Here is a 24,627-nt window from a genome sequence, read left to right on the forward strand (position 1 = left end):
TTGACGTCACTTCAGTTCAAACTGCGCCCTGGGATTGGCTGCTGCTGTTAGTAGGCGGGGCGTCGTGCAACGTTGTGGTGGAGTGGAAGGAAGCTGCGCGCTGAGTTGAATGATGATCCTGGACTCACTGTGTATTGTTGCTGATCTGTGCCGACTCCCTGCACCCCATTAGTGCCAGTCTGATCCCTCCTATCCCTCTTCCTTACTGGAAGCCTGTGTATCCCGCCGCCAGACAAGGGCTCATCCCCAACAGTAACTCATTGTTTCTTCAAAGGTAAGTTCCAGGGCAGAAGAGAGAGGTAAATAATACAATATAACTACACTATGTACCTGCTGCTTCTACCCGCACTCATACAATGTAACTGCTTCTACAATTTATCCTTTGTACAGTAATTCCATGAAAATTCACTTGTTTCCTGCCAGTAATCCCCAACCCAGTCACTTATACAGCCTAAGCTTCAACTCCAGCTGTACTACAACTCCCAGCACCCCCTGCACTTCAACTCCCAGCACCCCCTGCACTACAGCTGCCAGCACCCCCTGCACTACAGCTGCCAGCACCCCCTGCACTACAGCTGCCAGCACCCCCTGCACTACAAGTCCCAGCACCCCCTGCACTACAAGTCCCAGCACCCCCTGCACTACAAGTCCCAGCACCCCCTGTTAATGTGAGCGCAGTCTAACCACTGGCTGCTCAAAAATACCTTCCATGCTCCGTATATAGTATAGTGGGTATCTAACCTGGACACCTTCTGCTGCTGGGGCTGCTGGGATTTGTAGTCAGCAGCTGCAGGGATATCCTTAAAGGGATCCTGTCATTGGAAAACATGTTTTTTTCAAAACACATCAGTTAATAGTGCTATCCCTGCCGAATTCTGCACTGAAATCCATTTCTCAAAAGAGCAAATAGATTTTTTTATATTCAGTTTTGAAATCTGACATGGGGCTAGACATTTTGTAAATTTCACAGCTGCCCCCAATCATGTGACTTGTGCCTGCACTTTAGGAGAGAAATGCTTTCTGGCACGCTGCTGTTTTTCCTTCTCAATGTAACTGAATGTGTCTCAGTGAGACATGGGTTTTTACTATTGAGTGTTGTTCTTAGATCTACCAGGCAGCTGTTATCTTGTGTTAGGGAGCTGTTATCTGGTTACCTTCCCATTGTTCTTTTGTTTGGCTGCTGGGGGGAAAGTGAGGGGGGTGATATCACTCCAACTTGCAGTACAGCAGTAAAGAGTGATTGAAGTTTATCAGAGCACAAGTCACATGACTTGGGGCAGCTGGGAAATCGACAATATGTCTAGCCCCATGTCAGATTTCAAAATTGAATATAAAAAAAAATCTGTTTGCTGTTTTGAGAAATGGATTTCAGTGCAGAGTTCTGCTGGGGCAGCACTATTAACTGATTCATTTTGAAAAAAAAAAATTTTCCCATGACAGTATCCCTTTAAAGAAACAGTAACACCAAAAACTGAAAGTGTTTTAAAGGAATGCCCAAACTGCACCAGTTAAACTGGTGTGTTTGCTGCAGACACACATCTATAGTTTATATAAACAAGTTTCTATGTAGCCACGGGGGCAGCCTTTCAAGCACAGGATACAAAGTAGATATCAGATAAGTACTGAATAATCCAATTGTATACTACAGAGGTTATCTGTTATCTGCTGTGTATACTGTACCTTTTCTCTTTTTTCAGCATTCAATGGCTGCCCCCATGGCTACACAGCAGCTTGTTTATATAAACTATAGTAGTACTTATCTGTTATCTACTGTGTATCCTGTGCTTGAATGGGTGCACCCATGGCTATACAGCAGCTTGTTTATATAAACTATAGTAGTACCTATCTGTTATCTACTGTGTATCCTCTGCTTGAATGGCTGCCCCCATGGCTACACAGCAGCTTGTTTATATAAACTATAGTAGTACTTGCTGTTATCTACTGTGTATCCTGTGCTTGAATGGCTGCCCCCATGGCTAAAGAGCAGCTTGTTTATATAAACTATAGTAGTACTTATCTGTTATCTAATGTGTATCCTGCGCTTGAATGGCTGCCCCCATGGCTACACAACAGCTTGTTTATATAAACTATGGTAGTACTTATCCGTTATCTACTGTGTATCCTGTGCTTGAATGGCTGCCCCCATGGCTACACAGCAGCTTGTTTATATAAACTATAGTAGTACTTATCTGTTATCTACTGTGTATCCTGTGCTTGAATGGCTGCCCCCATGGCTACACAGCAGCTTGTTTATATAAACTATAGTAGAGGTTCTGAAGGGAACATGTCCATTTTAGCAGCAGCACAACAGTACATTATATTTTCTTTACTTTAGAAGACTTTAAATGTTTTGGTGTTACTATTCCTTTAAAAAAAAATTCAAAATGTGTAATGACCTTTAAGAGTTAGAAATGATTCTGGTGAAAGTTCAGGGTCATTCATTGCTGAGATATCTGCTCTTTAAATCTATATTTAGGTGCCAGTCCCTGTGAGCAGGCGGCACATCCATTGATAAAGGAGATCTTGAAGTGGCACCAAGTCTGAAATGTGCTTTATACACTCTATCCCTTACATCATGGCCATTCCAGCAGTGCACAGACACAGTCTAAAATCAAAGAGCTGATTTAGAAGGTTGCAACTGTTGGTCTTCCCGAATCTCTTCTATCTCTGCTTTCATTGTCTTCCAAACAGGACCTTGTGTCAGGCCCCCTGGGCTTGGAGAGATGAAAGGCATTGTGATTGGACTTTATATGCAGCTTTATAAAGTTTTTTTTTTTTTTTAAGTGAGAGCAGCCTCTTTAGGTAATATTTGCTTGGCCTGCCTCAGGTATCGTATCTCATACACAGTACAATAATATAAATATATGTATATGTATATTTATATATATATATATATATATATATATATATATATATATATATATATATATATATATATATATATATATATATATATATATGTGTCACATCAAGTATTGGCACCCAATATCTTAGCAAATTTCGGGTGCATCTCCCAAAACGTATCTCAATAATTGTAGAAAATGGAGGCACTCACGGGTCTAAGTGTTAGTGGGTTTATTGAACTTCTTATTTGTTCCCTCACATCAACGCGTTTCGGTTCCTTTAAAACTGTCCTCATGTGAGAAGTTCAATAAACCCACTAATATATATATATATTAGTGCCATGAGTACTTTTCAATAGGGATGCACCGAATCCAGGATTCGGCCAAATCCTTATGCCTGGCCGAACCGAATCTGGAGGCAAATCTCGTGCATATGCAAATTAGGATTCGGTTCGATATTCGGGCAAATCTTCCGCAAAGGATCTTGGGGTTCCGCTGAATCCAAAATAGTGGATTTGGTGCATCCCTACTTTTCAATATTAGTAAAACTCCAACTATGTGTGCAAGAAGCCAAAGCTTTGATTTTTTTTATGATGGCAATAACTATTGATTATCTCTGTTTAGATTTCCCCTTTGTACCCAGTCACACTTAAAGAACTGTCCCAAGATTGTTACTGTGCAGGGCGGGTTCCAGCTCGTTTAGCCGTAGCTGCAGGCAGTGATTCGACATACCGATAAGGGAAAGGCAAATCGACGTGTCCATCTTTGCTTCCGTCTTCACTGTAAATCCCTGCTCAAAGAAAAGTCAGATACCTCACATTATCCCTGACCTGTGGCTTAGCTGCACTGATCTCTCTAACCTGTTGCACCAGAATTGTGAACCAGTTCAACAACTGTGCTGAGCTTTCTAACCAGCGGCGCGCCTATTCTCAATCACTGCACAAGTGCCCCAGTCCCAGTGTGCAGCTATACTGAACTTTTTTATCCTGTTTCACAGCTATGCAGTGTTAAGGTGGCCATACACGGGCCAATGAAAGCTGCCGACAGACCGTGTCGGCAGCTTATTGGCCCGTGTATGGGGCCCCCCGACGGGCTTCACCGATTGAGATTTGGCCGAATGTCGGATAGGACAAAAAATCCCGTCGGATCGCGGCCGCATCTATTCGTTGATGCGGTCCCGCGATCCGACTGCCCGTTAGGCATCGTCCCACGATCGGATCAGCCCGATATTGCCCTCCTCAAGGTGGGCATATCGGAGGGAGATCCGCTCGTTTGGCGACATCACCAAACGAGCGGATCTCTCCATGTATGGCCACCTTTAGTCTCCTGCCAATGAGAAAATTACTTGATTTGTTGCTACGGGCAAATGTACTTGTGCAAGCTAGAGCCTATGGGGTCCGTTTACTAAAGCGCGGTAAATTTGACTTTAAAGGGATCCTGTCATGGGAAAACATGTTTTTTTCAAAACGCATCAGTTAATAGTAGTGATCGGCGAATTTATTTGCCAGCCGCGAATTCGCGGGGAATTTCAGCGTTTCCCCCCCCCGGCAAATACATTCACGAAATTGCCACGAAAAATCGCCAGCAGCAACAATTCCAATGCCGCCGACAATTAAAGGCGCCCATTGACTTTAATGTGCATCGGAATTGTCGACAGCGTCGGAATTCTTGCCAGGGTCAGAATTGTCGCCGGCATCGGATTTGTCGCCGGTGTAAAAAAAAATGGCGCCACGCCAAATTCGCGTTTCACTAATTTTTCTCCATTTTGCAAATTTTTTTGACACACGCAACAATTCCGGCGACAATTAAAGGCACCCATTAGTTTAATGTGCGTCGGAATCGTCGAAAATTCAGGTTATGCAAATTTTTTGCCATTTTGTTGGAAATTAACAAGTTTTTCGCCAAACAGGAGAAATTCACCCATCACTAATGGCGATGCACCACTGTGTGTATCCGTCTTCTGGCCAGATACTTCCCTACGAAAGCAATCTCTAATGTGCTTCCATCTGAGTTGAATTTCTTCAACTCTTACCTTACCTTTTCGTATGTTTTTTCACCATCTAAAAGAGATTCCCAGCCTGTAATAAGTTCAACTGCCACCTCATCCCACAGTTGCTTCCTTATCAGCTTATTGTGGTAAGACCAGTCATATACAGTGCTGGTCGTTCTTCCACCAAATCAATAAGCCTATCTGTATCTAAATAGTGCTTTATTAAAGGTAGAATCTACATTCTGCGTTCTTCCTCGTCTGTTTGCTACTGCCGATTTCCTATAACTATGCTATTTCTGATCTATCGCTCCGAAAAGGGTCTCTGTGTGTTTTCAGACTGCTGGCGCTTTCAAATAGCATTGTGTGCGCGGTCCCCTGCGATTTGCCGTGTTTTCTATGCTACGACAAAACAAACCACTTGTCGCTGAGACTTGCTTTTTAAAAACGTGGGCGACAAATCTTCCCGTGTGTCTCAACCCTAAAACCGGACACATATAGAATCCACATGGCTAATTAGCAATTCATTTAGATGCATGCTGCAGGCTTAACTGATTTGTGCAGCCATGCAACATGCATCTAAATGAATTGCTAATTAGCCATGCATAGTGATGGGCAAATAAATTTGCCTGGCGCGAATTTGCAAAGAATTTCCGCGCTTCCCCGCTGGCGAATAAATCCGTGAAACTCCCACGAATGTTTGCTAGCGTCAAATATTTTTTGGAAAAGTTAACACGCGTTAAAATCACCGCGCGTCAACGCTATTCGCCCATTGATTTTATAGCTGGCGTCAAAGTTGGCGATAGTGACTTTATGGATTCGCGTAACGGCCAAAAATGTGTAAAACTTAAAAATTGGACGCAGCCGCCTATTTTCAAGTTTCACAAATTTTTGGCCGTTACGCGAATTTCGGCAAAGCGAGATGGAGAAATTTGCCCATCACTAGCCATGCAGGCTGTGTATTCTATATGTGTTCAGTTTTAAAGGGATGAGATGGCAACCCTATCTGTGCTCCCCTCCTATGTATCATGCTAAACTAAACTTTGGGATTGTTGCTCGAGTCTGCACAACTTTCTCTGCTGTTGCACGGACAATGTGAACTTTCTAACCTGTTGCAGATAAGGTGCTTGTTGACTGCACAGCTAATTATGGCTCTGTGCATGTTACACAATCAAGATCATACATATGTCTTTGCTCAAGGAAAGACTGGGGAGAATAAAGCTCAGTAAAACTCCTTTTATGTCACTGCAGGTTTTACAACCCTAAAGCCAATCTGATCAACCTGACTTGCTCCACCACAACATCGCTAAATCTTATGGTGAACCAAAAGATGGTGGACAGGCTAAAGTTGGCCAAACACACGCCGATGATCTTGTACACAAAAACATTTTGTACTGTTTTCTTTGTGTTTATGGCAGCCAGCTGATCCTGACTGATAAAGGTTGTTTCAGGATTTGATCAGGTTAGAAAACTTTCTTTGCCAAAGAAACATGTTGGGCATTGGGATCAATGATTTAACTATAGAAGAAGCAAAAGCCAAGGGCTTATAGGATGGAGAGTACCTGGTTGGTCTATGACTGTCATAATAGGAAATACATTACCTAACAATGGTGTCACCCAGAGCAGTCATTGGAGGGAGGGGGGCAATAAGAGTAAATTTAGAGATGAGTCTTTATTTGCTATCTTTTATTGTCTTATATTGTTAGTGATTTGCGAATTTGTCCCGTTTTGAGAAATGGCGAAAAATTTGCTAAATGCATTAAAGTCAATGGGCGTCAAAATGATTATGATGCGCATCAATTTCGACGCCTGCGACAGTTTTTATATGCACGCCTATTTTGTCCAAATGCATTAGAGTCAATAATAAATAATTTTGACGCACGCCCCAATTTTTTGGACACGCCAGATTTTTCGTCGTCTAATTTTCTCAACAGTTGCACGAATATATTCGCCGGCGGCGAAATGTGGAAACTCTCTGCGAATTTTCGCCTGCCAAATTTATTCGCCCATGCCTACTTATTGTTACTCATGGACCAATAGCAGGCTGATTAATAACAGAAATAGATTTAAATACCTGTAACATTCTTTTTAAACTTGAAGGGGAACTTAGAATATGAGTAAGTGCCCCAATAGGCACGAAACGCGTTAGGTCTTCATGTCCTAATACATTTTTCTACTTTTTATATTTTTCTCTTTATTTTTGGAGATCCTCACATCCTTTTGGATACAGTGTTTTTGAACTTAGAAAATGACCAAAAAAGTGTGACTTGAAACCAAGATGTGTGTTGTTTTTTTTTTAAAAAAAACCTGCAAAATCAGATCTCTAAGCTTTTCACAGTAGAGGGTTTAGGGCCGGATTTACAAAGCAGGCGCCCCAAGGCTCGCTGCTTGTTACCCACGTCTCCTTCCTTTATGCACATGCGCAAATTTTTAGCATCGGTCCAGAGTACTGGGCATTGGTGCACAGGAAATTTTCAAAAATGTATTTCCTGCATGCCGCCCAACTAAAATTCTGCTGAGCTAGGCCCGGGCCTTTGTGTTCTTTCCACAAATCCAGGCCTTAGAGGATTTTTTCTCCCCATGGAAGGGTCGCCTCATCAGGACATTTGGGATTGTCTCCTGTCATTCCCTCTAGTGCCAGGATGTCTGTTCCTCCATGCAAACATAAGCTTTGTAAGGCTCATTAACAATGACTCTAGTGATCCGCATTTTCACAAATTTGCTGTGAAAATCCGATGCCGGCGACCGTTCTGATGCTGGCAACAATTAAACAGACACCCATTGACTTTAATTTGCGTCAAATGTCACTGGCGCTGAAGTTGTCGCCGGCATCAATTTTGACGCTAGCCAATTGTCGCTGGTGCCAAAAGTCCTGTTTTGCGAATTTCACGGGAAATTCACAAATTTTGTGGAAAAACGAAACAGGACAAATTCGCCCATCACGAACAACAAGCAATTTTGTTTACTGTGAGTTATAATTGCCCTTCTAACCCAGTCCTATGTTGAGTAATTCTTTCATATACATATGTGATTATAGTTTTTATACTTTGTATCATTTTTTTTGATACTTAAAACCCCTGTATTATGGAGACCCCCCAAGTTAACGTGAGTCATGCATAAACACCATCGGAAATGCCAGATTTATACACACTCAGGCACTTGTATATGTAGGTCACCATAACGTTGGATCTTATCGTTGTCCAAGAAATCCAAGCCACACTTAATAGAGTTATTGGCAAGGTCGTACTGGGCCAGCAGGACACCAGGAAAAACCCAGAGGGTCTCTACTCTCGCGGGCCCCGCTGGCCCAGACGTGCTACCCGCGGGCACCTGAGCTATTTCCTGGAATGGGGCCTAGGGGGTTGTGCAGGCCCTTGATGTGGGTGCTCCAGGGTGCCTGGATGCCCCCTCTTCTGATGCTAGTGATTAATATCCTTTTAAAAGATTAGGGCCCAAAACTGAACTGTATACTCAAGATGAGGCCTTGCCAGTGACCTATTAGGGCAGAGACATGCAAAGATTCGGGGAGATTAGGCGCACGGCGAAAAATCAACTCTTCTTCGGGCGACTAATCTCCCCAAACTGCCATCCCGCTGGCTAGTATCTAAATCGCTGGGGGGATGGCACTCGGATCACTTCATTTTCCGAAGTCGCCCGTAGTTTCCTCGTGAGACGGCTTTAGAAAACGAAACGTGCTCTGAATGCGATCCCGCCGGCAATTTACATTCTAGCCGGTGGGAAAGCAGTTCAGGGAAATTATTCGCCTGAAGAAGAGGAGATTTGTCGCTGGGCGACTAATCTCCCCGAATCTGAGCGTGTGTCTCTGCCCTTAGTCGAATGGCTATGCCTCACGAGGAAACTTCGGGTGACTTTGGAAAACGAAACGCTCTTAGTGCCATCCCGCGGCCTGACGAGTGACCGTCTCCTTGTTCTACAAATTCACAAACAAATTAAAATCGTTGCATTATGAAAGTCATGGCAGATAAATGAGAGTTTTGACTGCAGCTTTTCTTATTTACATTTTATATATTTGACCACAGATTAATCGGGAGACCATGGACATTTGCGGTGAGATGGCTATGGAAATGGATCTGGCTCATATGCGCAAACGTCACTGTATGGACGAGATTGGGGAATATCCAACCAGTGTAAGTTGCAAATTTTAAATTCCGTGTACAAAGTTTACAGATACTTTTTGCATTGAGTGTTGCCAGGCTGCAAGGGAAACTCTGCTAAAGCCTTTTTGTAATGTAAAAATTTAATTCTAAGCAGCTTTTCAATATGCATTCATTACCGTTTTTCAGTGGCTTTACAGTTCTTTGTAAGGATAGTTGAAAGCATTATTTGTTTGTCCCGTTTTTACACTGCTGGCTCCGACTCCTGAAAGCCAGAAGACAGATCTCCTTAAGACAAGGGTCCAGCTCTTCCAATGAATCTTTAAAATTTTGGCCTTTGTTACATTGTGATTGACCCGGGAGAGGTGGTAGGGGGTCTATTGAGTGCAGACAGGGCAAAGCCCACTCTATGACCAGCCTTCCAAGTGTAAGAATACCTTTATTCTCACGCAGGCCAATTGCTAGCCAATGTGAGCCCATATAGAAACAGTCCTGTCTGGTGCTATAGTGTGTGTGAATGTATACTATAGACTGTAAGCTTCACTATGGCTGGAACTAATGTGAATAATCTCTCTAAAGCTCTGCCGAATATGTTGGCTCCATACAAATGGCAGCTATGGATATACGTTGCATTTCCCAATTGGAATCATGGTAACAAGGTTTTGCAGTCTTTGCCATGTGGGCCTGAGGACAGCGGGGATTCCTGGACAGTTTTGTCTTATGTGAATTAATAATGTTTTCATACGGTCGCATCGGTTAGTAGACTGGAATTGATTCTGATGGGATCTGGAAGCATTTTCCCATGCTAAGTGCAAATGTATTGTCCATTAGTGCTTTCTGTGGGACCTGCCGGCCACTGGTGGACTAAATGATTCACGTGAAAGCCAAATGCACAAGGGTCACCTGTTCAAAAAAGAAGACCCTGTCTGGATAATGCCCTGAGTACTCTCGGTATTATGTATATATTTTACATTAACCTCGCTCTGTTGGCTGCGTGTGATGAATATATGGAGCCGTATTCCTGTTCACCGTGGTTGAGACGTTGCAACGACTTGTAGTGGGTCATTAAAGGGGACCTGTCACCCTAAGAAATAATTTCAAATTCTTTTCTATCATGTTAGTTGAGCAAAATAAACTTTACTTACACTGTATTTATTATTTAAATTTTGTTTCCTTCTGTCTTGGAATTAAACAATCAGAGCAAGCAGGCAGCTGCCATTTTGTGGACACGCTTATTAAGGGAAATTGTGTATCACCCCAAAACCTTGTGTATGAACCAGAATGGGGGACATAATGTCCATGTGCAGTGCCCTACACAATTATAGAGCCTGAGGAGGGAAGGGGGAATGTGAGGAGAGCAGTGACATGTAGGAAGTGCTGAATGGAAAGTGAAAGTAATTGACTGCCCCTCCTCTATGCCACAGGCATAGAGGCGGGGCAGGTAATATTTGATTGACAGTTTAGATATTTAAACACCTTTATAACAGGTATGGATGTTTTAATGAAAAAAATTTTTAGGGTTTCATATTTAATTTGCAAAGGACTTTCATTATGCAGCTTTTTATTTGTAGGTGACAGGTCCACTTTAAAAAGATGTACAAGGAAGGAAGCCCTTTAAAACTGGCACTGCTTAGCTGTTTTACAGAACTCAGATTCTGGGCAGCAATAGAAATGCATAAAGGAAAGTTATCCTTTAAAAAGATTTCTTTGCAGGGCCAGTACTACAGATAGACAGAAGATGCACATACCCAGGGTACAACACCCCAAGTTGAGGTGCTTGTCTCCCCAACGATCGCTCCTCATTCACCTTCCCCTGTTGTTGCCCTGCCGAGTGGTGGGCTTGGCACAAAGGGGTCCAGTGAAGGCAACTTGCAGCCCTCAATAGGTGTTCTTACATTGTGACTTGCAGCATCCCTCTGAAAGATATTGGGTGCGTCTCCCAATAACACTGTTTCAGGGCCTAGCAGCTCTAGTTGGAGTTGGGATCAAGGAGGAAGCTGTATATAGAAAAGTCCAATTTGCGTTATCCGAGGGGTTAAGAGAGTTTGTAGCTGTATCCAGGCCAAAATTTCAGGGAACAGCAAGTAGCAGAGTCAAAGTCAAAGCAGAAGGCGAGGAACCAATGAATGAAGACAAGATCGCAATTTAGGAGCACCCAGGACCCTTTAGCAAGAAAGACCTATATTCAGGCATTGAACCCAGTTCTCCAGCATCCTTATATTTAGAATTTCCATGCCGAAATGTGGAGCGATGACGTCATGCACACAACACAGTATGATGATGATGATGATGCCAGTAAGCTGCCATGGTCGCCACCATCTTGGTGGAGTGCTCTGCAGCCAAGCTGTCCTTGCACTGTTGGTGGAATTTGCTTCCATTTATACATAAGAGGTTGGGCACTGATCTTAGGGTTCACCTGGCTCTAAGTTGCTATACATTTCTGTTAATGCATATGTTTTGCAGAAGCGCATGTGCAGAGGCCTGGAGAACATCACTAATGGAGGTGGCATTTTACTCAACCAGCTGAATGAATGTGACATGGTGTATTTACAAATGCAAATGGCAGCCAATAAGAACTCTTTCCAGACCGTAACCCCACAGAGACCCCAGAATACAGTGGTAAGTGCCGTGTCCTCTTGTTCTTCATAATGGAGCTTGTGCTTTGGGTCCTTGTATTCTAATATTCACTTTGTCATTTTCAGCCCCTTCAGGTTCATGGAGGCCCCGGGCCTTGTCCAAGGTGTATTGCTGGGGAATCTGTAAGTATATATTACATTAAAAAGTAGAAAGAGAGACTTATTCTGGGAGTAGGCAGTGAGGTTAACATACAGTTACAAAAGGATTCATGTTTAATGGATTTTAACATTGGAATAACAAAATGGCATTTTATGTTGATTCAGCCAAATAAATATTGAGAGTAGCAATAATGAGAATGGGAATGTAGAGACGGCACAAGTGGATTTTTATCTCTTTGCCAGTATTGATGGCATATCTTATAAATAACGTTCACAAATTCATTATTCCCGCTCCCAATAATGCTGTTTCATTTATTAGTTTCACCGCCGGGCTGATAAGCATTTAGCAGAATAATAGAAAAATTGGAAAAGTGATGATGTCTTACATCCTCGCATGTTTTATCACTGCTTCAGACATAAGGGACTGCAGCAAAGGAGCACTTGTTAGTTAGTTAGTTTTTTTTTTTTTATTGTAATTTGGCCTTGTGCGATAGACGTGGAACAATCACTTACATGAAGGGGGGTATGCCTAAAACTCATACAATTTGAGGGGTTTTTTTTGTTTGTTTTTTACTATAAAAACCAAATTTTTAGTGGAAAAAAACAACAAATTTTTTTAAGCTTATTATACCCGAGGATGAAATAAAATCAGAATCTGAAAATCTGCCATCTTAGACTGAGGTTGTACATAAGTCAATGGGAGAGGTCCCTATCCTATTTGGAAGTTTCTGTGGTCTGCCCTGGAATTATCTTGAAAATCCGACTATTTCTAACTTTTTTGGGGCAAATATCGAGCAATTTCGAGAAACAAACTCCGAAAAAATCATAAGTTTTTTTTTCATGTATGTCCCAATCCGATTAAATTTGGTGGGACTTTTTTGATTAAAAAAACTTTGACAACTAAGGCCCAAAGTGTTTTTTCTATGGCCTAGATTGAGAAAAAAAGTAAGGTTAGGTGTCAGATACTTTAGATTAAAATGATGACTAAAGTCTAAAATTGAATATGGCTAGAAATGCTGTCATTTATAAACTGAATATACAGTAACAACCCATAACTGTAAAGATCCAGGGATTCAAAGTTGTCCAAAGGAGTTTGCCATCTTAGATCTTGTTAGTCCTTCTGTGGCACTGCACATACTGTGCTGCTGTTAAAAAGCTAAACTTAGAGATTTCGACTAGGTCACCTTTAGTGATGGGTGAATTTCTCCAGTTTTGTCAAAAAATTTGCAGATTTCCAGCAAAATTGGAGAAACAGTGAAAAAAAATGCGAAACTCGAAAATTAATGTAGTGGAAATTTTGATGCTGACGTTAAAGTCAATGGACGTCCGAATAGTGTTGATGCGCGACGGTTTTGCTGCTAGCAACTTTTCCCGACCTGCATCCAATTTTTGCGGGCGAAAAGCGGAAATTATTCGCCCATCGCTAGTTGCCTTTGATTAATTAAAAGCAGGGCCGCTCCTGCCATGAGACAAGGTGAGAACCTTGTCTCAGGCGGCACAGAGTGGCCATTTACCAGGGGCAGCAAAAAGCCGCTTCTGGTAACTTTAAAGGGATACTGTCATGGGAAAAAAAATTTTTTCAAAATGAATCATTTAATAGTGCTGCTCCAGCAGAATGCTGCACTGAAATCCATTTCTCAAAAGAGCAAACAGATTTTTTTATATTCAATTTTGAAATCTGACATGGGGCTAGACATATTGTCAATTTCCCAGCTGCCCCAAGTCATGTGACTTGTGCTCTGTTAAACTTCAATCACTCTTTACTGCTGTACTGCAAGTTGGAGTGATATCACCCCCTCCCTTTCCCCCCCCCAGCAGCCAAACAAAAGAACAATGGGAAGGTAACCAGATAACAGCTCTCTAACACAAGATTAACTAACAGCTGCTTGGTAGATCTAAGAACAACACTCAATAGTAAAAACCCATGTCCCACTGAGACTCCTTCAGTTACATTGAGAAGGAAAAACAGCAGCCTGCCAGAAAGCATTTCTCTCCCAAAGTGCAGGCACAAGTCACATAACTGGGGCAGCTGGGAAATTGACAAAATGTCTAGCCCCATGTCCGATTTCAAAAATCTGTTTGCTCTTTTGAGAAATGGATTTCAGTGCAGAATTCTGCTGGAGTAGCACTATTAACTGATGCGTTTTGAAAAAAACATGTTTTCTGATGACAGGATCCCTTTAAGAGCTGAATTTTTATAACTGAAATTCAGCTGTGCTAGTGCAGCGAGCACAATAGTGAGCACTGCACTACGCGTTTCGTGTGTGTGTGTGTAGTCGCCACTTCTTCAGGGTAAAAAAAGTGCCGACTACACTGGAACGAAACGTGTAGGCTTTCATAACTGCACACTGTTATTACGCTTTCACAATATGTGATATAATAAAGCCGGATTGGTATTACCCAGCGTCTTCATACGGAACGGTCAGCGCTACAAACAAGCATCATTTTGTGCAAATTTGCCATTAACAGAATGTAGGGTTTTGGGTGCTGCATACGGACATGGGCTTTGTTTGGTGTTGGTATCCCTTTAAGTCCCTTTGCTATCATAAAATGCCATGCTCTGGGCTTGCATATCCATTGTGGAGGAGGAAAAGTGGAAATGTGGGCAATATCAGTACTTGTCAGCAATTCTCCCCTTGCATTTGCTTTTCTTTTGTGAAGTCTCAGGAGGGGCACACTCTTATATTTGCATCAGGTTGCCTGTGTTCTCCTATCAGGGAAGAGCTGAGACATCAGCAGGGGAGGCCAGGGATAAAAGGTTCAATTTCAAGCTGGCTGCTAAACTCAATGAATACTTGAAAGGCATCAGCGGAGCCCACAGTTCTTACAAAACACTTCGTTCATCTGGCCCTCCTGCTGTCTCCATGACAAGTCACTTTACATTGTGAATTTCCTGCAAAGCTCGGAGAGGAGACCTTCCTGTAGCTTTCCCTTCCAAATTGCTTGTTTAGATTTGTGATAAGTAGGCAGTTCAGTCTTTCTTTTTACTTTTTACTTTAAAAGGCATGTAAAGAAAAAAAATAAAATCCCATATTTACTTTCTTTAATGAAAAAGAAACCTATCTCCAATATACTTTAATTAAAAAATGTGTACTGTTTTTACAAGAAACCTGACTGTATGCAGTGAAATTTACTTCATATACTGCTGTGGATAGGAATTGTCAGACAGTCCCTAACTGCTGAGCAGGGAAACAATCATACTTATGAACAGCAGGGGGAGCTCCAGCCTTAATCCCCAGCCATGCAGAACTCAAGCAGCTTTGTTTGTTTCCTTTAGAGCAGTTGGCGACTGTGTAGAGATTTGTATTGGATTTTATTTTTGCCTTTACATCCCCTTTACTGTTTCCAACTCCAGCTGCAGGGACAAAGATCATGGAGCCAGATTTAAACAGATAAACTGGGATTCTATTTGAGGATTATTTTGCAAAAGCCTTGGTTTTGCAGAGTTGGAGAAAGTTTGTATTAAACAATACAAAAACTATAAAATCCACATTAGATTACATGACAACACAGGACCCAGTGCAGTCTGTATATTCTGATTATTAATTGGTCTTGCTGTATTGGCTTCTGACAGATATTATTTGACTTGTGCTGTTTTGATCATTTATGACGATCCCTAAGCAGCCCTGACCACACTGAGCATGTGCACAGTCTTGGTCTTGCAAAGATGTTTAACAAAGTTACAAGATGGTGACCCCCTGTGGCCAACTTTGTTTGTTAGGCTTGTGGTGCAGTAAGTTTATGTTTAGTATACAAAATACAGCATTTCTAGCCTTATTCTATTTTAAACTTTAGTTCCCCTTTAAATGTAGATTTTTAATTACTTTCTGTGTTTCCGCTGTGTCTTGTGTAGTTTCAAACACGCAAATAACACATACATGGATTCCTTTGTCTGTAGAGAAGCTACCTTCAGTCATGTTTTACCGTGGAATTAGAATATTTAGCCAAAACTTTCAGATCAGTTAAATTTATAACGTTATATCTGTATAAATTAAAGTGATTCTTGATCATTTTGTTTTTAATAATTCCAGGGCCACATAAACCATATTTTGGGGCATTAGACCGGATACAGGGGACCGTCCAGAGGCATTCCATTCAGACTTTACTGTTGAGCAACAGGACTCTCTGATTCTGATGTCCCTTCGTGCTGCTCATTTCATTACATTCATTTGTTTGAAGAGGAACCACTCCTGTGTTAGAACTGTATCTACATGATGTGTATTCACAACCTTTGCTATTTGCACAACTCTACCTGTGGACTCTTTTCCAGACTGGTCCCTTAACGGAGCACAGTTGCAGCTTCTACATATTTCAATGGACAAATCATAGTTTATTTCTTTAATATACAGTAGTATATTGTTGGCATCATACACTATATGGCCAAAAGTATCCTCACACCCCTCCTAATTACTGATATTTAAGTCGCAGCCTTCATTGCCGAAACAGGTGCCACTAAATGATTCAATGACATTCTTCACAATTCCATGTTTCCTAATTTGTGGCACTAGTTTAAGCAAGACCCTTTCCTGGCTATAACCCCATGCACAAAGAGATGACCTAAAAATGGGTTTGCTGAGATGGAAGTGGAAGAACTTGACTGGTCCTGACCTCAACCCAACTGACCAACTGTGGGATGAATTGGAACACTCACCCCCAACGTCAGGTCTGACTCCCATCATCCGTGGCCAACAGGGTTGGCTGGTTTCCAGCCAAATTGGGCAACTAATTTAAAGCCCAGGTGGGTTTTGAAACTACAAACTAGCCAAGGTACAGATTTCCGCTACTTTTTTGGACCTTTGGCTGGTTTTTACTTTGGAAACCAGCCAAAGTTTTTTTTTTTCTTGCCCTAATGTGCCACGCCTGTGTCTCCCGGTGTATGTTGGGTAATCTAGTTTTTGTTTAAGAATTTGTAGACGGCCAAGTTAAATGTAAGACCACAATACCCAGCATGGGTATGGCAATGGGACGGACTTGTGTAGAAGCCGGGAGTTAGCAGATTTTGGGCTCTGTACTCGAGTCTCCCATCCCTCTTGAGCATTCTCGCATTTTCCGGTAATTTTCCTCAATTTCAGACAATTTTGGAGCAAAAATCTGCTGGCCAGCAAAATGTCTAGAGATTGAGCTGTTTTACTAATATTTATTGATATAGTATATGTATTAGGGCCTCATGGGACCCCTATACCTCCTGAGCCCCCCTCTATATTTACGCCCCTGGTGACAGGCGAATTTTTTCAATTTTGCTTCATGGAAAAATGTGCAAATCAGTGAAAATTGAAAAAGGCATATTTTCGCATATATTCATTTATTTTTAAGACTTTTTTTTTTCACTGCACGTATTGTGCTGTTTTTGGAGTGCCTCTTGGCTAGTTTTGGGCTGGTTTTGAAAATCAGACCTGGCAACCGTGGTGGCCAACCTCTTGGGTAAAATGGAATGGGGAACTAACCCCACCAACAACGTTCCAACATCTAGTTAAAGCAGGGGTCCTGTAATGTTCACAGCGGGAAGCCACTGTAACGGGAGTTGGTCTCACACCAGATAGTGGGTGTGGTTGAAGCCCAGGGAAATAGCCACAAACACTTGGAGCAAGCATGGTGAATTCGCAAGTTTTAATGGAACTGAAGATGAACGCAGAATACAGAACAATAATACAGGATCAGGACAGCCCCAAGAGCCTCCAGTGGCTCACTCGGTAAATTCACCGACTCTGCACTGAAAGTCCAGTAACCCCAGTGTTCAAATCCCGGTTGGTCCTTACAGGTCCCCAACATTTTTTTTACCCATATGCCACATTCAAATGTAAAAAAACTTGGGGAGCAACACAAGCATGAAGAAAGTCCCTTAGGTGCCAAATAGGGGTATAATGGCTATTTTATAGACCCTATGTGGACTGGCGGCCTACAGGAGGCTCTACTTGGCAGAATATAATTAGTTTTTATACAATTAAAACTTGCCTCCAAGCCAGGAATTGAAAAATAAACATCTGCTTTGAGGCCACTGGGAGCAACATCCAAGGGGTTGGTGAGCATCATGTTACTCACGAGCTACTGGTTTTGGGGATCACTGAGTTAAAGTGTCACTAGAAAAGTAGACTGTTAATACCCTCTGTTTTGAATTGAGATGTTGTACAGGTGTGAGGTAGCCACATTTTTTTCTGGCCATATAGTTTACATATATACAGGGAACTAACGTCACTATGCAAATTTGTAAACCATTTTTTATTTTTGTAACACAGGAATTTTATAATAAGGTAATCTGAAAATGTACTTTAATTGTGGCATAGTTTCGAGTTTTAGTTAAGCTGATTGCTTACCATCATTTTTAAGATTCTTTACTTTTTACTTTTTGAATTTTATTCTACAAGGAATATAAAATAGCCTTTTGTAATTAACGTTCTTGATTGCTCAGGAGAAAATAGTGTTAAAGTGGATTGTGATATTGTAAAGTCCACCTATTTTGAAAAAAAAAATGTTTGAATAAAAAAAAAAGTAGAGCATTAACATTGCAGTGCTGTTTTCTGTCTAAGTTGTGTTTATTTCCTTTCCCTTGAATCTATGATGAGGAAAATGGGATTTTGGATAGACAAATCTTGATTAAAATCTAATCTTCAGCTTTCCAACCCCTCTTGATTTCCCAAACCACCATATACTACCCATTTTTCATGGGTAGAACTATGGCTCCAAGGCTTAAAGGAACGGTAAGATCAAAAAATGTAAAGTGTCCGCAAGTTATGACAATATAATGTACTGTTGCTCTGCACAGGAGTGCTCCCCCATGGGGACAATCATTCAAGCACAGGATACTCGGATAACAGATAAGTTCTGAAGAGTCTCATTGTATACTACAGAGCTTATCTGTTATCTGCTGTGTATCCTGTGCCTTTTCTCAATTTTCAACTTTGAATGGCTGCCCCCATGGCTACAAAGCAGCTTATATAAACTATAGTAGTACTTATCTGTTATCTACTGTGTATCCTGTGCTTGAATGGCTGCCCCCATGGCTACAAAGCAGCTTATATAAACTATAGTAGTACTTATCTGTTATCTACTGTGTATCCTGTGCTTGAATGGCTGCCCCCATGGCTACACAGCAGCTTGTTTATATAAACTATAGTAGTACTTATCCGTTATCTACTGTGTATCCTGTGCTTGAATGGCTGCCCCCATGGCTACACAGCAGCTTGTTTATATAAACTATAGTAGTACTTATCTGTTATCTACTGTGTATCCTGTGCTTGAATGGCTGCCCCCATGGCTACACAGCAGCTTGTTTATATAAACTATAGTAGAGTTTAGACTGAACGCTAGCGCAAGTCGCTTTGAATGCCGAAGTAACGCTAGCGAAAATTCACCAGCGTTCTGCGCCCTTGACACAAGTTCGCATTTTAGTAAATTAGCGTTGTCTGAGTGAATTTTCTCCTACATTAAGTAGGCGAAATAACAGCCTGCCAGAAAGCCGTTCCATCCTAAAGTGCAGACACGAGTCACATGACTGGGGGTAGCTGGGAAACTGACAATATGTTTAGCCTCATGTCAGATTTCAAAATTGAATATAAAACAATCTTTTTGCTCTTTTGAAAAATGGATTTCAGTGCAGAAGTCTGCTGGATCAGCGCTATTAACTGATGAAAAAAAATGTTTTCCCATGACCGTATCCCTTTAATGTCTTTACATGCCCTGATAGTCGGGTAGTATGGTCAACACCCCATTTAACTGTTCCAATTAATCACGAGAACCGTAACAAACATCATATTCAATATCAAAGTATCCCTGCAATAAAGGAAAGCAAAAAAAAAAAAATGCAATCGTCTGTGAAAATATGCCATTTTTTGACAACTGATGGTTATGCTATTACAGAAATGCAATCTCTATGGCAGCATGTTATGGGATTCCATCACAGGGTGTCATTCCTGAGTTATGCCTAAATGGCAGCTTCTCGAACACACAACGCTTTAAATCAGAAGTAGGTTTCCCGCGAGACGCGTCTACCGTTTGATTTATTTTTGATTAAAATGTAAAAATTAAAAATTAAATCAAATGGTGTTAAACTCTCGTGGGGAAACACACTTCAGTTATGAAGTATTCCCCGCGGAAACCTCGGGGATCTTCCAGCTGTATTGTCTCATCTGTGGGTGGTCTTTTTATGTCAAACATAATTAAAATGAATAGCTGTTACAAAGCCCATAGTTGTGCGTACAGATTTATGAACCGTCTGTCACCTGCATCCGCTGTTATGTAAATGGGGGGGGGGCTGAGCAGGCATTTTTTTTTTCGACTTTTTGCTTTTTTTTAATTTTTTTTGCTGTGAAATGCGATGAGAGAAAGAAGATTATTTTCACGCTGACCAAAGGGTAAGTTGCTGTTGATAACATGAAAGCTCATGGTGGTACTTCATTAAAAATATATTCCATAGCCGTTGCGCAGAATCTATAATGCAACGATATAAATAACATCTAAAAGATAACCAGCCAAATACACAAAGCCACCATAGATAAATCATTTCAAGCAAATCTGGCAATATGTAGACCTCCCTCTGTTCGGCTGTAAGGGCAGGACTCGATGATGCGTTTTGACCCGACACGTCACATTGCGACTAAACGCATGCGACCGTCGGATCAATGTAATTGTAACATGCGATTTCTCCTTCACTTCCGTTTTCAGTAAAACATCCGACACGTCGCATGCGTTTAGTCGCATTGCGACGTGTCGGGTCAAAACGCGTCATCGAGTCCTGCCCTAACTCCCAGGCCTTCTTAGAACCTTCTTCTGGGAGTTTAACAACATTGGAATTTCAAATTCATGTGAGTTTTTTTTAAACTCTCTAAAATTTGAATGAATTCAGAATTTGACTTGGGGAAATTTATTAATAAACTCGAATTTTCAAAACTCGGACGAATTTAAATGACCCAAAAGCATGAATCGAATTTGATTTGAATTCAATAAAACTCGACTCGAGTTTTCTCTCTGAAATAACTTGAATGTCAGGACGGCTGCAAACATCTCCAAATTGATCCCTGGTAATTCGGCAGGTTTTAGGTGGCGAATAGTCGAATTCTTAAAGGGCAAGAGTATAATCAATCTCGAAATTCGAATGCAATTTTTAAAAAAAAAAAAAAAAATTTTTTTATCGGGTTTGTCTAATTCCCTAATTCAATTTGACAGTTTTGACCATAAAAAATTTGAATTCGAATTTTCAATTCAACCCTTAATATATTTGCCCCTTAATAAAGGAACACAGGTCAGTGACACCTCGTTTAAAACAATAGTCCATTAAGATGTACAAACGTGCATGTTTTCTGGATCTCTACCATTAATGTAAGGGAGGCTGAATGACATTTAAATAACTTATTTACAGAAAAGGGGGTAGATCAGTGGAAAAGTCTGACAACACTGGAGAAATTTGAACACTGATGGCACAGGAAAAATGGCAGTCTGTGTTTAGGGTTACCTCCTGGCCGGTAAAAATGATGGTTGATCCCAATGTTATTAATAGGGAAAAAAGATAAATATATAGGAAGGCGATAATTTTTTCCAGAAAAGGTGGCAACCCTATATCTGTGTTGCCCAATTCTTTGAGGTAATATTTATAGAAGGCAATAGAGGGTGGATTCAGCTGTTTTGGCACAATGTGTTTGGGCTACTAATAAAAGGAATATCTGTTGCTTTGTGTAAAGTCTAGGCATAGCGTTGGGTGAGATTTGAAGAGAATGCCTCATTGCTCTTCTAGAGACCTCTATAACCTTAGAATGAAGATCAAATAGGGAGGGATTTGGGGCTGACCCCACGTATAAGTTCAACCTTCAATTCTTATTAGGTCACTGAAAAATAATCCCATGTGTCTCATGGACTCCCCTAAACCCGTGAGCTGATCATAACTGTGCTAATTGAAAAAAGGTGTCATGAAAATGGTCTGTGCACGCCATAGGGAAGATCAAGTAAAATCCTGACTGCTGGATGGGGTAAAGTTGCCACATTTAGCCTTACATCTTACATCTTTGCCTGGATTCTGTTATTGCCTAAGAGTGAGAATGCTTAGAGCAGAAGGAAAGGTAAAATGATGAGGGATTTCAGATGGTAAGAGACATTGACCTGGTCTCTTCAAACAAGAGGGTCCTCTTGTTTGAGAGCTGCTTCTCTATATTGTTTTGGTGTCCTTGGCAGCTTCAATAGCTGTGGTGGGTGCCTCGGACACCAGATCAAAAAATACCCTGGGCTGATGCATTTTTTAAAAAAAAAAATGAGCACCGAGTATAGAAGGTAGGCTACTAGAATCTTTGGGGATGCCTAACAAGTGATTTTACCTTTCCTTCTCCTTTAAGTATTATAATTTCTAGCTCTACCTTACTTGTGTTGGGGTGGGGGTCTTAAAACAAATTAACCGCGCATCATCAACCAATGACCTCTCAGCTTCTACTTGCAAGTGAAATAAGTGGTCAGAAGTGGGACACTGGACTTCTATGTTCTAGGAAGACCTTCCATACTGGGCCTCAAAAATAGGATTAGTTTGTTTACCTATGAAAGTCCCTACCAAATAGCTGAGGGAAGCTCTCAGTCTTCTATTAACCCAATTAGTACGAAATGCCCTGCACTTGGAGAACATTGTTCCTAATATAAATTCCAAATTCATGGGGTGGTATGCATAAGGGATAAATGGATCTTCATATCTGATACATGACTGTTGTGAAGAATGACAGCCTTGCCTGAAAAATCATCTGCAGCTAGTGCTCATTACCATAATACAGAGGAAATCAGGAATTGTAAGCTTCAGTTTGTTAATGCACACCTATCATCTTTCTCTTCTGTCTACTTAACATGGATCCCTTAGGCTTAAGCACACTGCCTTAAATACAACTTAAAGGTACTCATTTGCATATCTCTGTCTAGGTTTCTTAACACAAGCTCTGTGCTCAATAAATATAATGGATCAACACGAGTGCTCCAATTTTTTCTTTTACGTTCGCTCTGTAGGGTTGAGATTATTCACAGCTTTTCCCCACTTGTTGGAATTGTCTGCCAGAAATGCCCTATACTCCTCTGTGCCCCAGTTATTGAAATGATTGAGTGTTTTTTTTTCTGGTCTGAAAACCACCTATCCCGACTGGTGACTGTTGGTCTTCATTCATGCCAATGACCAATGTCATGGAGGGTTAACAAAAAAAAAACGCAAAAGGGGCAAAAGCCCTTTTTTGTCAGACCGATGAAATAGGATTGACTAAAATAAACTGGGAAAGTTGACAACGGTGACAGCTATATATTTATTGATCTGGGTGGATGGGATTGCTGACGCAATAGACTAGCAGATATGTCCATCTCATCTATACTCTCCTCCTTCAAGTCTGATTCTGTCTTTATGAAGATTATGGAGGCAATTATTTCCTATGTGTTGATGTTTATCTAGATCAGTGATCCCCAACAAGTAGCTCGTGAGCAACATGTTGCTCTTCAACCCCTTGGATGTTGCTCTAAGTATCCTCAAACCAGGTGCTAATTTTTGAATTCCAGGCTTTGGAGCAAATTTTAATTTAATTTTAAGTATAGTGCCAAGCAGAGCCTCCTGTAGGCTGCCAGTCTACATAGGGGCTACCAAATAGCCAATCACAGTCCTTATTTGGCACTCCAAGGGACTTTTTCATGCTTGTGTTGCTCCCAGAATCTTTTTACATTTGAATGTGGCTCACGGGTAAAAAAAGGTAGGGGACTCCTGATCTAGATGGTAGTGATAAGAGTGCAGCAACAGCTGGTTACATTAATGTGTGGAGCCTTTGTAGTAGTGCCATTTTGCAAAGATTTCAGTAGAATGTTTTTAGTGCTGTTAGTGGCCACCTATAGTCCCACTTAGTGGCAAAATGCAGGAAAAATGCTTTTGATAATAAATTCATAGTCAGGGCTGGAACTAGTAGTAACAGAAGGTTGAGAAGTAGGGGTATGCAGAAGAGGCACATTCATAGGCCTCAACTTTGGGGATGCGCCAGGCACATACCTCTTCTGCCTTCATTCCCCTAGTTTTGGCTCTTCTCTAATGGCCGCAGGAGGCTGTGGTTCTGAGAGAGCAGTCCATTGGTCATTGCACAGGGAAGGATGGTGGCAGCTCGAGGATGGTGGCTGCTTGAGGAGGGTCGGGCTTGCATTAGGCACTTGGATTGGTACTGGCAGGCGGGTAAGGCCTTGCCCAAGTGCATCATGGAAGCAATGGGGGTTTGTATACGGACTGTGGAAGGGAGAGCCAGGTGCCTGTTTGTACTGTTGAACTGTGAGGGGGGGCATGTGGATTTTGTGGTGGGGGAGAGGTTAACTAGTGGGCAGTGCTCTTAGCTATGGTTTCATGGATGCATTTAAGCTCAAATGTATGGTGATCTTCAAATGGTTGCAGATACTGGCTCTAGACCACTACTCTTGTGCGTTATTTGCCAGCCTCATCCATGGATACAGGGATCATAACAAGACTATTAAGTGCTCCATTGCTATTCTGTGGGTTGAGATACCATTAGAAAACGTTACTGTACCTTATATCCTTTGAAATGCATCTGTTGACTTCAAGGAGTGGACTAACTCTTCCAATCACCCCACAACACAGGGCAAATGATCTTCATTTCATTACATTACCACTAGAGTCTTAATCTGGTCATAGACGTGCAGATTTATCATTTTATCCAATGAACGATCGTCCATTGCAAACTTCCGACCAACCACTAACCATTCAGATTAAATAAAGTAGTAAAGAGAACACATCTGGAGATGTTCTGGCCATTAATTAACAGACAGCAATCATACAAAGGTTATATCTAACAAATAGTAGTGACATTTGCCCCTTGAAGGCACCCGGATATTGGCCACGAGAAATGTTGAGATGATTCACATGCGGTCCAAATTTCGTATGAACCTTCCTTTATTACAGCTTTCATCTATGGCCAGCTTTAGACCTCTACACATACAGTATGTCCAACATTCCT

General features: G+C 41.4%; 1 protein-coding gene across 3 annotated transcripts; it reads left to right on the forward strand.

Annotated features, from left to right (window-relative positions):
• Positions 1-43: 43 nt before the first annotated feature.
• Positions 44-16,150, forward strand: LOC121396205 (uncharacterized protein C10orf143-like). 3 transcript variants are annotated; one of them, XM_041570893.1, is made up of 6 exons: positions 45-274; positions 6,082-6,292; positions 8,871-8,978; positions 11,409-11,564; positions 11,648-11,704; positions 15,712-16,150. In XM_041570893.1, exons 3-6 carry the CDS (start codon positions 8,886-8,888, stop codon positions 15,739-15,741), a joined length of 336 nt encoding a protein of 111 aa, XP_041426827.1. In that variant the 5' UTR covers positions 45-274; positions 6,082-6,292; positions 8,871-8,885; the 3' UTR covers positions 15,742-16,150. The 3 variants fall into 3 exon arrangements, with proteins under 3 accessions (XP_041426828.1, XP_041426827.1, XP_041426826.1); XM_041570892.1 differs by lacking the exon at positions 6,082-6,292 and having other exon boundaries at positions 46-274; XM_041570894.1 differs by lacking the exons at positions 6,082-6,292; positions 11,648-11,704 and having other exon boundaries at positions 44-274.
• The last annotated feature ends 8,477 nt before the right edge of the window (positions 16,151-24,627 follow it).

The sequence above is a fragment of the Xenopus laevis genome, chromosome 7S (assembly GCF_017654675.1).
Source record: "Xenopus laevis strain J_2021 chromosome 7S, Xenopus_laevis_v10.1, whole genome shotgun sequence".
Classification (NCBI taxonomy): Eukaryota; Metazoa; Chordata; class Amphibia; order Anura; family Pipidae; genus Xenopus; species Xenopus laevis.